Source organism: Lissotriton vulgaris, chromosome 9, assembly GCF_964263255.1.
Source record: "Lissotriton vulgaris chromosome 9, aLisVul1.2, whole genome shotgun sequence".
Lineage (NCBI taxonomy): Eukaryota > Metazoa > Chordata > Amphibia > Caudata > Salamandridae > Lissotriton > Lissotriton vulgaris.
The window spans coordinates 641,875,075-641,888,311 of record NC_141697.1 but is presented as its reverse complement, the minus strand read 5'-3'; the positions used below and the strand labels follow the sequence as shown (position 1 = coordinate 641,888,311).

The following is a 13,237-nucleotide window of genomic DNA, read 5'->3' as shown; positions in this document are numbered from 1 at the left end:
CTGTCCTTGCTTGCTACCAACAAGCATTGCCATAGCCAATAGGACTCGCATTAGGAAAGTGTAAGCTATTGGCTTTCTGAATAACAATGCTATTAATTTATGTATTTTCAAAGCTAACACATATTAAAAAAAAGGTCATTTACAATACCAATAGCTCACAGTTTCCTAATGCGAGACCTATTGCATTGCAAATGCTTGTTTGTATTTTTCTTGTTGTTTTTTGCATAATGCAAACCTATGCAAAAATGTTTTAAAAACGTTGAGTGCTGTGTTTGTGAAACCTATGGGGTTTGCTAGTGCAGGTTTCAATTATGAGATGATTGGATCCTTTTTGAATGCTTCAAGAAAGATACGTGGTTCTAGTGAGACATTGGCTAAATATAGGGTTTGTTACATTCACTGGGGATCGCTTTCTTAATCATGAGAAGGAGAATATCGTCTTCATAAGGGTTTTTGAGACCATTGAACGTGTTGAGGTCAGGTGGTATGGGGTCTTTAAAGACCCCTATTTTAGATATGTATTTTATATATAGCGCACTACTTACCCGGAGGGTCCCAAGGCGCTTCGACCGCTGCGAAACCCTTCCTGGCTTCCCTGAGAGATGGTCCCTTAATGGGTATCTCCAGGGTGAGACCAGGCATCCCCGGCGGTCTGGTGGGGCCGTTAGTGAAGATGAGGCAAGCTAATGCCCAGAGTTACCGAGTGTGAACGCTGATCAGAGTGGCACAGAGGCGAGCGAATTATCGAGTCCGCTGACCCTGGTCCAGAAACCTGCCGCGCCGGGAATCGAACCCTGGTCCCGGGCCGTCCTCTGCTCTCGGGTCTGCCGCCTCTAACCAGTGAGCCACACTACTTGATTGTATGGGACTGATTTTATTTGCAAGTAAATTTAATGTTGCATTTCTCTGTTAAATAAGATATTGTTAGATCTAGGATAAAAGTGATGCAGTGTTTGTTGAATTTTGGTGAGGGTACTGATTCTGTTTGAAGCTTTGTGATGGATGACATTTTCTATAATTCTTGACTGAATGATCAGTGTGTTGTTGAGGGGCTCTACGGTGTACAGCAGATGGCTTTTTGTTCATGTTGCATGGGTTCTGGGAAGCCTAGGTGTCAGCGTAGTTTTCTGGGGTTGATTCAGGGTTTCTAGTACGGATATAAAGTTGGCTTTTGTCTGGTGTGTACCTACATGGCTGGTGAGATCTATTTAGAAGACCTTGAACAAGTGGCACTGGTATTAGATTGTTTTGTTGGCCATAGTGTGGAATTTTTCTTCTGACAACAAAGGGTTGCATTGAAGGATTGGGATGGAGATGAAAACTAGATATGGAGTGTTCCTTTTAGGGAGCCTTGTTTACATTGTGCTTGCTGTTTTGTTAAATAATTCCTTGAAACCCTTGTTGGAGGAATAGTTGATGTATGTGATGGTGAGATCTGTGGTTTCTTCACTTCAAATTGTACTACTTACGAGATCCCGATAGATCAATTGGAAGGTGGCTTTCTGATGAAATGCACAGAAGGGCGTGTGACAAGCAAATGACCTCCATGAAGCTAAGGGCAGTTGGTTCCTCTAGTGTGTATGGCTGAAGAAGATTTTTGGATGCCTACAAGGTCTCCTTCCATTTTGTTTGTTTAATCACTGGTTTTGTTCTGAATCCCACTGGGATGATAATGATGATGCCAAGTACGAAAGGATGTGGAGTTGAGCCTTGTTTATGTGCTGAAGAACGGCTTTCACCGTGTTGATGGTGCCCGCGATTTTTGAGGTGTAGCTTACTACAAAATGAACATCAAATAATCAAAGAGTTTTAGCTTCTACATGGACTATGGTTAATGGTGAGTGGGATGTGTGAGGTGTTTGAAGTTGGGGATGTGTATATGTGTTTGTGTGTGATAAGGGTGTGGAGTGTGAGGGAGCGGATACATGGTTGGAGTTTACATGAGGGCTTCTAGTTCTGCTCCATAGAGAATGTAAAATAAGTCTGCATTAATTTTCTACGTATTTTGAAGTTGAGGTGATGGGCTTGTGATTAGTACAACAAAATTAATTTTTGCGGTATCTCCGAGGAGCAGTGTTTGCTTTCCATAGTTTTCCTCAGATAAGCATATCAAAAGTTTTAAGCCTGCTGCCTGTACATTGTTAGTTTAAACGTTGTCTCATGAAGTGTTCTAAAATCATACATATAAGTGGGAAAATTCAGTCTTCATGAGTAAAATTATGGTATTCATGCTATAGAAGTAGCATTTAGTAATTGCCGATCCAGCTATTTCTGTGTTTAATACGTATGTATTTGTACACACACTGTAGATATACTTCCGTAGCTCACCCAGAAATTATCCTAAACCATTGTTGCTGGTGAAATGTTTGGAATTCATTTTTAATGTCCATTATGTCCCTGTTGTTTTTTAGGTCTCGCTTGTCGATGTGCATGCGCATCGAGCAAGCGAGACTATGGGGGCTCATCGACTCTTTATCCAACTTGCAAGGAATCGTGGCGATTCCTTGCAGTGCACGAGAAATTTAAGCTCAATGCGCATGCGCATTGAGCTTAAATGCGCGTGCACATGCCCCCAGCCGCCTGCCTTGCCTACTCTCTCTCACAGCCTCCCCCAGCTCCGCCCCCTCACTACTTGATTGCACGGCCGCTAGGCCGTGCCTCCCCTACTCTCCTCCCCCCTCCTCCTCTCCTCCCCTGCCTGCCGCTAGGCCGTGCCTCCCCTACTCTCCTCCCCCCTCCTCCTCCTACTCTCCTCCCCTGCCTGCCTGCCGTGTCGCACCTCTCCCCTCTCCGCCCCCTCCCCTGCCCGCCGTGTTAAAGCACGTGTTCAATGGTACATTTGTCATAAAGCATTTTAAGGCCTGCATTGTTCGGCGGTTCGCTAGATAGAATGAGCTGTCAGCTTGCGGATTTTGGCTAGGCTTGGCCGTCGCCATAGAGACTTTGTGCTTGGCATCATTGTGGGCGTAACCGGGCGTTTCCAAACGACATGGTGTGGGATTTTTTTTTTTTTATTTAGTTTTATAGAGCGCGAACTTGACACGAATGTATCAGAGCGCTTTACATGAGCACCAGTTGTATTACAGACGGGCACATTACACTATGGCTATAGATATCGAAGTACTAACATTAAAAACCTATTAACGAGGGCCGAAACCACTATTTTTCCTAAATGTACTATAGACTTCATACAACCGGACCTCCAACCCAAGTTCCTTTACTGTCCCATGGTATAATCAAGGTCATTGTTAAATCTATACTGGCTGTGTTCTTCAATTTCGCTTCGCCTTATACTGCGCACTGGAGAGGTACCGCAGCTGCTCTTTGAAGTATCTGCCTATAATGTCCCCATTTGCGGGAGAATTACTAAACTACTCGGGTAATACCCCGCTGTCAACTTACTGTTTTTGATCAGCTTTTGACTATAAATTCCTTGTAAAAAAATTAGAAACTGTAATGTATTTTGCGGATGCCAGTGTCTTCAGGAGGACTTGTTGAAATCACTTAATATGCTGACTTTAGATATGGTTTCGCCTGTCATTCTTTACGTGTACATTCAACGTGTACCATTACTGTATGGCCGCCGAGTTGGCGAGCTTTCTATTGGCGCTCCCCTGTCTATAGTCCTTTTTTAGGTTTCGCTGGGGGACGGAGCCGTTAGGCTCCTCCTCCAGAGAAATCTATTGAGTACAGTAAGCACTCTGGAACACGCCCCCCGTCCCATTTGCTAGCTCCATAAATGGAGCCTAGCCATTGGACGAGGGGCCTGTCCATCAATGCCGGACCAGACACGGGGGCGTTCCCGAGATTCTTTGGCTTTGGCGACGTCACGCGACGCCGGGAACGCCCCCGAGTCTGGTCCGGCCGGGCCGTGCTTGCTGCTGTCCTGCCTTGTGTCCCTCCTCCCGCCGTCCCCACATTTCCCGCCTCCCTCCCGACGTCCGTGTCCTTTCCCGCCCCCCTCGTCCTCTCCCGCCCGCCCCCCTCGTCCTCTCCCGCCCCCCCGTGTCCTCACAAATAGTGGTATCCCGTCCCGCCCGGGGGTCAACCGGCAGCTGCTCGGCACCTTGGCCGAGGCACGAAGGGGCTGCGACCGCATTGGTGGCTTTTCGGAGGCTCGTCGGCAGAGGCGCGCTCTGATTGGCCGCTGCAGTGGGCCTGTCCCCGTGAGCTGCGCCGCCGTTGGTTGGAGCCTCGCCAGGATTCAGGATGCAGTTCTTGGTGGGCGAGCTTCTTTTTTAGAACCAACTTTATTGTTGTTTATTGTATGTCTGTGCTTTGTAATTTATATTAACAGCGCCCGACATGTTTTGCTCCCCCGGGCTCCTTTTTATTTTATTTTAACTATTTTTAGTTGGCTCGGCCGCTGCAGGATTCAGTCCTCTTTCTTTGTCCCTGCTTTTGCTGGGCGTTCCGATTTGATGTGAGTAGAGAACCGCCCCACGTATTTATCCACGTGCGTGCGCTCAGTAACTGTTGGACACGATCGGACGGCGTGACGTGGAGCCAGTGAGGAATTGCCGGCTGATTTGTTTCAGCGCGCACAGAGTAAGTGTTCGTTAGCTCAGTGCGTACTCAGGGTGGTCAACAGTACTTTGGGGGTGTATAAGCGAGGGGATTGTTTTTACCCCCGTGATTGGGCACGTTTGTCAAGGACTGTTCTGTATTCACAGGCTTCAGTTGACTTCTTGGATCACTGCCTTAGACGTAAACTATGGCCCGAGGCTACTTTGATTAGTGGAAGTACCGACCTAGAGAGAGGGAGGTAGGCGTAGATGTATCATTTATTTATTATTACTTTTCGAAGCAAGGTCTTGTCACTAAACGGAGAAAAGTTGTATGTCACTGGATGCAGTCAAGATGTGGCCACATTTTAGACACTGCAAGAAATCGAGCGCTATGTTGATGTTTTTCTTTCCGTCGTTGTGCTGCTCATTGTCAGTGTTGCTCCCTCCTGTTGTCTGTACTGCTGCTTCCCTCCCACCCTCCCGTGGTCCGTGCTGCTGCTTCCCTCATTCCTTCTTTCCCTCCCTCCCACCCTCCCGTTGTCAAAGGCGGCAGCTTCCCCCTCCCACGACCCTGTTATCCATGCTGCAGCTTCCCACCTTCCACCCTTCCGTTGGCCATGTTGCAGCTTCCCCCTCCCACCACCCTGTTGTCCATGCTGCAGCTTCCCACCTCCCACCCTCCCGTTGTCCATGCTACTGCTTAGCGTCCCTCCCACCCATCCGTTGTCCATGCTGATGCTTCCCTCCCTTACACCCTACTGTAGTCCATGCTGCTGCCTAAATCCCCCCACCCTCCCCTTGTCTATGCTGCTGCTTCCCTCCCACATTCCAGTTGTCCATGCTGCTGCTTAAACCTCTCCACCCTCCTGTTGTATATACTGCTGCTTCCCTCCCTCCAACCTGCCTGTTGTCCATGCTGCTGCTTTCCTCCCACCCTCCTGTTGTCCATGCTGCTTCTGTCCCTCGAGTTTTCCTTGATGCTACTTCCCTTTCTTCAGTTGTCTATGCTGCTGCTTTCCTCCCTCACACCCTCCAGTTGTTCATGCTGCTGCTTCCCTCCCTCATACACTCAAGTTGTCCATGCTGATGAAAGCATACTTCCCCGCCCCCCTCCCTCTGTCCGTGTGCTTGTTCCCGCCCCCCCTCCGGCTGTCCGTGTGCCCGTTCCCGCCCCCCTCCCGCTGTCCGTGTGCCCGTTCCCACCCCCCCTCCCGCTGTCCGTGTGCCCGTTCCCGCCCCCCCCCCCCCGCTGTCCGTGTCTCCTGGATGTGCAGTGGATTGCAGTTCACAGCACTTGCCTGGCCCAGTGTACTGTAGTGATGACTGTGTTTGGTGGGTGACAGCTGGCTGTGTAATTGGACTATAGGTGACAGCTGTACTGTGGACGGCGGGTAAGTGTGCTGCTTATGATGATTGATTGTCCACTGTTGGAAGCTGGTTGGGAACAGTTACTGTAGGCAACTCCTAGTCGTACATTTTACAGGTGACAGCTGGCTGTGCAGCGTACTAGGAGTGACAGCTGATTGTGCACCATTAGTGACATCTGTCTGCACAGTGGTTGTCATCCAGCTGTGCATACTATGATATGGGTGACACATGGATGAACATAAAGTAAAGTAACAACTGCTTGCATTGTACAGATCATAACAGGTTCCTGTGCAAAAATAGTAACAACTGGTTGTGCACTGCGTAGAAAAGTTAGCAAGAGCCGGCTGTAGTTTGCTGTAAGTCACACCTGGATTTGCGTGTATCATGTATGACAATTGGATTTGGTCAGTTTGCGACAGATAGCGAGCAGTTTACTGTATGTGATTGCATTCTGTTTTGTACTCTAGGTTGATGTGCGTAATGCCCCGTGGCTGTAAGCTGAGTGCTCAGTATGACACAGATGTCAGCGTGCTCAGAAAAGTATTGTGGTTGGCAGCTAAGTTTTTGTTTTCCAGCTGGTTTAGCTGATTTTCCACTGTGTATCGTGGGTGACGGGCCTGGGCATGCAGTGTGTTTTGGTATAAAGCTTCATGTGTAGGGTATGGTCGTTGAACTGCACATCATAGGCTACATAGGTGGGTGCTTGCAGTGTATTTTGGTGACATAGGTCTGCTCAGTATAGGTCACATAGCAGAGTGCTTACAATTTGTGAACGAGCTAGGTTGAATATATATGTCCAAAATAAGCATGCATTCTTTACAGTGTGCAGCTGCCTGCAAATGTGTATTCATTACAGAGCGTTGGTGCACAGTCCTCAACTTATTTTCTGTACTGTGTGTGTTGGGGCTCTGTGTGTGTTGGGGCTCTGTGTGTGTTGGGGCTCTGTCTGTGTGGCTAGCTTTTTTTTGTAGGTGGCTCTGTGTGTGGGTGGCTCTGTGTGTGTCTGTGGGTGGCTCTCTGTGTGTGTGCGTGTGGGTGCAAATGCAATAGGTCTCGCATTTGCGAGAGATTAAGCTATTGGCATTGTAAATGACAATGCCATTTATTTATCTGTTTTCAAAACTAACACATAAATAAAACATTTGTCATTTACAATGCCAATAGCTCTAACTTTTACAAAGGCGAAACTGTTGCATTGTAAATGCTTGTTTGTTGCTCTTAGAGGTTGTGCCTTAGATGGAGCTCCTAACGTCATCCTAGAGGCGTCAGAGAAGCCCCGCCTGTCTAACCGGCGTTTCACTGGAAGCTTCCTTTTCCTTTCACTGAAGGCTGCTGGCTGGAGAAGGGGGCGCCCAGTATCTGCATCCATGTTACAGCTAAATGTGGAACGAGCTATTTAAATAAAATCTTCCCAGACAATGAAGCAGGGTTTTCCGCCAAGGCTATTCAACTAACCCTTGTATGGTCCTGACTACACTTATAGAAACATATACATTGGTCTGGCCCAGTCCTACCAAACTGTGACTTTGGACATATATTAGGGTGTTATCAGGGTCAATAGTACTTACTATCGACAGTGGTTGTAATTTAAACAGTCTATAAGCAGTCCTCTGAAGTCATTAGATGTAGCTCACTCACCCTCACCCTCCCTCACCCTCACCCACACTCACCCTCACTCACCCTCACCCTCACTCACCCTCACTCACCCTCAACCCCTCACCCTCACTCACCCTCACCCTCACTCACCCTCACCCTCACTCACCCTCACTCACCCTCACTCACCCTCACTCACCCTCAACCCCTCACCTACCCTCACTCACCCTCAACCCCTCACCTACCCTCACCCTCACTCACCCTCAACCCCTCACCCTCACTCACCCTCAACCCCTCACCCTCACTCACCCTCAACACCTCACCCTCACTCACCCTCAACACCTCACCCTCACTCACCCTCAACCCCTCAACCTCACTCACCCTCAACCCCAACCCCTCACTCACCCTCACTCACTCATCCTCACTCACCCTCAACCCCTCACCCTCACTCACCCTCACTCACCCTCAACCCCTCACCCTCACCCTCACCTTCACTCACCCTCAACCCCTCACCCTCACTCACCCTCAACGCCTCACCCTCAATCACCCTCAACCCCTCACCCTCAACCCCTCACCCTCACTCACCCCCACTCACCCTCAACCCCTCACCCTCAACCCCTCACCCTCACTCACCCTCACCCTCACTCACCCTCAACCCCTCACCCACCCTCAACCCCTCACCCTCAACCCCTCACCCTCAATCCCTCACCCTCACTCACCCACACTCACCCACACTCACCCTCACTCACCCTCACTCACCCTCAACCCCTCACCCTCACTCACCCTCACTCACCCTCACTCACCCTCACTCACCCTCAACCCCTCACCCTCACTCACCCTCAACCCCTCACCTACCCTCACCCTCAACCCCTCACCTACCCTCACCCTCACTCACCCTCAACCCCTCACCCTCACTCACCCTCAACACCTCACCCTCACTCACCCTCAACACCTCACCCTCACTCACCCTCAACCCCTCACCCTCACTCACCCTCAACCCCTCACCCTCAACCCCTCACTCACCCTCAACCCCTCACCCTCACTCACCCTCAACCCCTCACCCTCACTCACCCTCACTCACCCTCAACCCCTCACCCTCACTCACCCTCACCTTCACTCACCCTCAACCCCTCACCCTCACTCACCCTCAACGCCTCACCCTCAATCACCCTCAACCCCTCACCCTCAACCCCTCACCCTCACTCACCCCCACTCACCCTCAACCCCTCACCCTCAACCCCTCACCCTCACTCACCCTCACCCTCACTCACCCTCAACCCCTCACCCACCCTCAACCCCTCACCCTCAATCCCTCACCCTCACTCACCCACACTCACCCACACTCACCCTCACTCACACTCACCCACCCGCACTCACCCTCACCCACCTTCACCCTCACTCACCCTCAACCCCTCACCCTCACTCACCCCCACTCACCCTCAACCCCTCACCCTCAACCCCTCACCCTCCCTCACCCTCACTCACCCTCACTCACCCTCAACCCCTCACCCTCACTCACCCTCAACCCCTCACCCTCACTCACCCTCAACCCCTCACCCTCAATCCCTCACCCACACTCACCCACACTCACCCACACTCACCCACACTCACCCTCACTCACACTCACCCACCCTCACTCACCCTCACTCACCCTCACTCACCCTCACCCTCACTCACCCTCAACCCCTCACCCTCACTCACCCTCAACCCCTCAACCACCCTCAACCCCTCACCCTCACTCACCCTCAACCCCTCACCCTCAACCCCTCACTCACCCTCACTCACCCTCACCCCCTCAGCCTCAACCTCACTCACCCTCAACCCCTCACCCTCACTCACCCTCAACCTCATGCTAAAGATTTACAAAAAAACCCATAAACAATTCTAAAAGCACTAACTCTAATGCTGCGAGACCTATTGCATTTCTAATGCTTGTCTCCAGTTGTCAGCCCGAGTGGTTGGTAAATGGTGGGAGCAGAGGAGAATATTTGTTTTGTAAAAGGTGGCATTTAAATGAGATGTGAAATACTTCTGTCGTGGTGCATTTTGTGGGATTAACTTGTCAGGTGATTCAACCACCTTTTCTGAGTGTAGTACCTGCTCCATCCCAGGTTACCAAACTAAGTTGTAAATATAATTAGGATAGTCTTTTTTTAGTTAGGTTCTACCTACTACTTTTCATTCCTTCTCTATTTCCAATCCCTTTAAGTGTTCTAAGGCAATCTCTCATTTTCTGTTGCAACATCATCTTCGTTCTCAGATGCCTCTCCTCCAGCTAGCCAGACACCCTATGTGGAGATCATCGAGCAACCGAAGCAGCGGGGCATGCGTTTTCGCTACAAATGTGAAGGAAGATCAGCTGGCAGTATTCCAGGCGAAAGGAGTACAGACACCAACAAGACTCATCCTACCATTAAGGTATGTGATACTGCGTCGTGGACCCTGGGACCTAAACATTCACTGCCTAAGACTGGTTTACGGCTCGGTGTCTTAATCCATTCTTTTCTTATCTGAACTCTTCAAGAATAGTGCCTTGTTATGCACTTCAGTCTTCTTTTCGCCTCATCTTCTTGCAACCAGCACAGATTTTAATGTTGATCTTTATCAAAGGACTAGAATACACCCAAGACCTATGCAGGTGTTAAACCGTTCCGCTTTAGCATTGCACCAGAGTGGTAGATGGTATGGCTCCTCAAATTGAGTCCCACTTATGTGGAAAGCTCAACGTAAGTGTAGGATGGGGATCTGTGCACAAAGGGGTTATATTTTCAATATAATCCTAACTTAGGGAAAGCGTTATTTACAGTATTTAGTAATACATGGTGTTTATTATAGGCCTCAGCATGGAAAAAGCTTTGTAACACCGAGTTCCAGACAGGGTTTCACCTGCAGAGGGATTGCAGGCTGTATAAAAACTTTGCTTATTATATATCCAAAAACGACTGCACTTTCTAATCTTTTATCTTAGATTAATAACTACAGTGGTTCTGCTAAAGTACGCATTTCACTGGTCACCAAGGAACAGCCGTATCGGCCTCACCCCCATGAGCTAGTTGGCAAGGACTGCAAGGATGGCTATTTCGAAACAGACTTACCACCAGAACGCTCCATCCATACGTAAGTGTGAATTTTATTTTTTATGTATTAGGTCTGTTATGTGCAGATTTTCTATGAATTGTTCTAGCTTCAAAAATAATTTCTTCGTATTCTCTTGATTAGTTCAGCAGTCTGATTATACCATACAGAAACATGAGTAATGCAGTTTGTGGGGTCATATAGTATCTTTAGCATTACCTCTATCAAAGATATACCTGCTTTCGATATTACCCATTGTCAAGCTAGGGATCCTTGCTAAATTTTAAATAATTGTTTAAATTGTAGCCAGTACACTTCATTTGGATCTTTTCCTTTTAGCAGGGGGCTGAAACTCTTAGTGTAATGTAGTTTTTTATATCAATGCTAATGTGAAGATATTTTTTCTGTACCCATACTAGGGCCCTTCATAATCCCCCTTGATATACCTCTGTCCAAAGGGCGTGATCACTATTTGTGCGGCTCCAGCTGTCATAACGACTTCCTTGTCGAGAGAGCTTCAATATAACATCCTTAGTGTCCATTTCCTCAGAGCTGATTCCTTCATTGGCCATGACCAATTCATTGGCTATACTAAGCATACACTCCCCTTGTCTCCATACCCCACTCTGCACGTAAAAATGTGCAAGCCAATCCTTTGTAGGTCTTGGCTAGAAACTTGCGAAGCGCGTTCTCGCCAGAGAACTATAGCTGTCTGCTCAGCCGACAACGAGAGGGAAGTGGAGACAAAAGCCGGCCACGCGCAGCACTTTTCCATAAGATAACGTTGCGCGTGTGAACTTCTGCTGTTTTCAGCAATGCTGAAAGAATCGGATCGCGTTGCGCGCCTCGGGACGAGGTCACGTGACTGGGTTTGGAATGCAGGGGAGTCTGCAGCATTGTTATTTATGGCTTCTGACGTGCAATGTGCAGATAATGTTCCTGCCCCCAATAGTTATCCGTCCTGCTTGTCGCACAGGGAAGGGAGATGCACGCTGTTTTCTTTTTGTACCCATTTACTGTAAAATGTAAACGTCGTTGAAATGAGCCTTACGTTCCTGGTGTTTCTAAGCATCACATCCACTTCTTTTGCTTCCCTTCCGTGTGCAAGCTTTATGTGAGGGTGCAGAATTAACGAATTTCCGCTGGTTCTGTGTGTTTGCTGGTCTTAAAAGGTGACACATGTTAGCTTTATGCGAGGGTGCCGATTCCTCTGGGTCCGTGTGTTTGCAGGTATGAAAAGGTGACTCGCGTTAGCTTTATGTGAGGGTGCCCAATTATAGAATTTCCGCAGGTTCTGTGTTTTCAGGTATGAAACAGTGGTACACTTTTTCAGAAACGAGCACCAGTCCAGATATGTGGTGGCATCTCCGCTTCCTCATCCAGTGTGGCCCTCCCGGCCGCCGCCGCAAGTTATCAGCACTGTGGAAGTTTCCACTGCTGTGATACAGACAGCAGTGGAAGGCTCACGCTAAGTTGGCATGATAAAATAAATGTAGGTGGTGGAAGGGGAGAAACACAATTGTGCTTCTCTGGTGATGCACTCTACTGCGGTGAAGACTGCCCGAGAGTGCTGGCAGCGGCGAGAGTGCACGGAATGCAGCAAGAGCGAGCGCCGGCGTGTGTGCAGCGGAGGCTGGATTCCCTCGCTCTGCCCATCATAGGCTTCCACACCAGCCCTCACTGGGGATTACACAGTGCTGGCTCAGCCCTCTTATGACTCAGTCGCTCGTTTGCAGCTGAAACGATGTTTGACCGCCTTTATTTCAATGAACGTGACATACCGACGAAGAACTGCATTTTGTACGTCAGGTAGATGATGATGTATAGCTATAAAATAAACATTTAGTAATTTAAAGGACTTGTGTACGTGCCTTTCTGTGACTATTTTTAAATACTACTAAAGGCTACATTTATGGTGCACCTCTTAAACACTATGTATTTTACGGTTTTCCAGAAGCCTTTGGTGTTTCAGCAGTGGGATAAAAAGCCGAAGCCCGTGTGCCTGGAGCAGGGAGCGCGCCAGCCCTTCTGTGCTGGGAACAACAGTGCATGAACCTTGGAGCTGGCAGGCGCCCAACCTGCTGAGAATACTTTAAAAGGCACCTCAGGGGCAGGGCTCGGGCTGAGTGATCCGAGGCCACAAGTGTTTCCTTTCAGGGGTGCAGGGCACGCCGCAGGTCACCTGACCCGCCCCCCCTTGACTCTCGGGAAAAGGGACAGGGCTTCCTGCTTCTCACCAGCAGTGTGCGTGTTTGGGTTGCCCAGTACGTCATTAGGCAGTGCCGCGGGCCTGTCCTTGTATTCTTCTTTTTTAAGTTTAGCTTTTTTATTATGTGTTGTAACCATATAAATAAGTGTAAACAATGTGAACTCGTAACTTTGAATCTGTGTTTACAAACATTTCTAGGACTCTGTTACATGATCTCACGATTTTCTATTAATAAGTCTGAAATTAAAAGCGGGCAGGTTTGGGATAATAAAATAAACATAAAAAAATACAAGCTAAGAAACAATACAGGCAAGATTGGGAAAAGGCGGTGGGCCTGTTTCTTTTTAAAGATAATTAAGAAGCTAATTTGTGATGGGTCCTGCATACACCGGACCCAAAGAACAATGCAAAGCTTCACTTTGATGCTATTAACGCGAGTGCCTAATTTGTGCGGGGTGCTCCAGGTGGTGGGCAGTGCCACTCC

The 13,237-nt window shown here is 48.7% G+C and overlaps 1 protein-coding gene across 4 annotated transcripts in view; it reads left to right on the top strand.

Moving 5' to 3' along the window:
* The window catches only part of RELA (RELA proto-oncogene, NF-kB subunit), a 273,417-nt gene that overhangs the window by 139,246 nt on the left and 120,934 nt on the right, over positions 1-13,237 (top strand). For all 4 annotated transcript variants that reach the window (XM_086938309.1, XM_086938310.1, XM_086938308.1 and 1 more), the window contains exons 4-5: positions 9,730-9,887; positions 10,438-10,586. In XM_086938309.1, the coding sequence (XP_086794435.1) occupies positions 9,730-9,887; positions 10,438-10,586 (307 nt within the window). The remainder of the gene's footprint in view (positions 1-9,729; positions 9,888-10,437; positions 10,587-13,237) is intronic.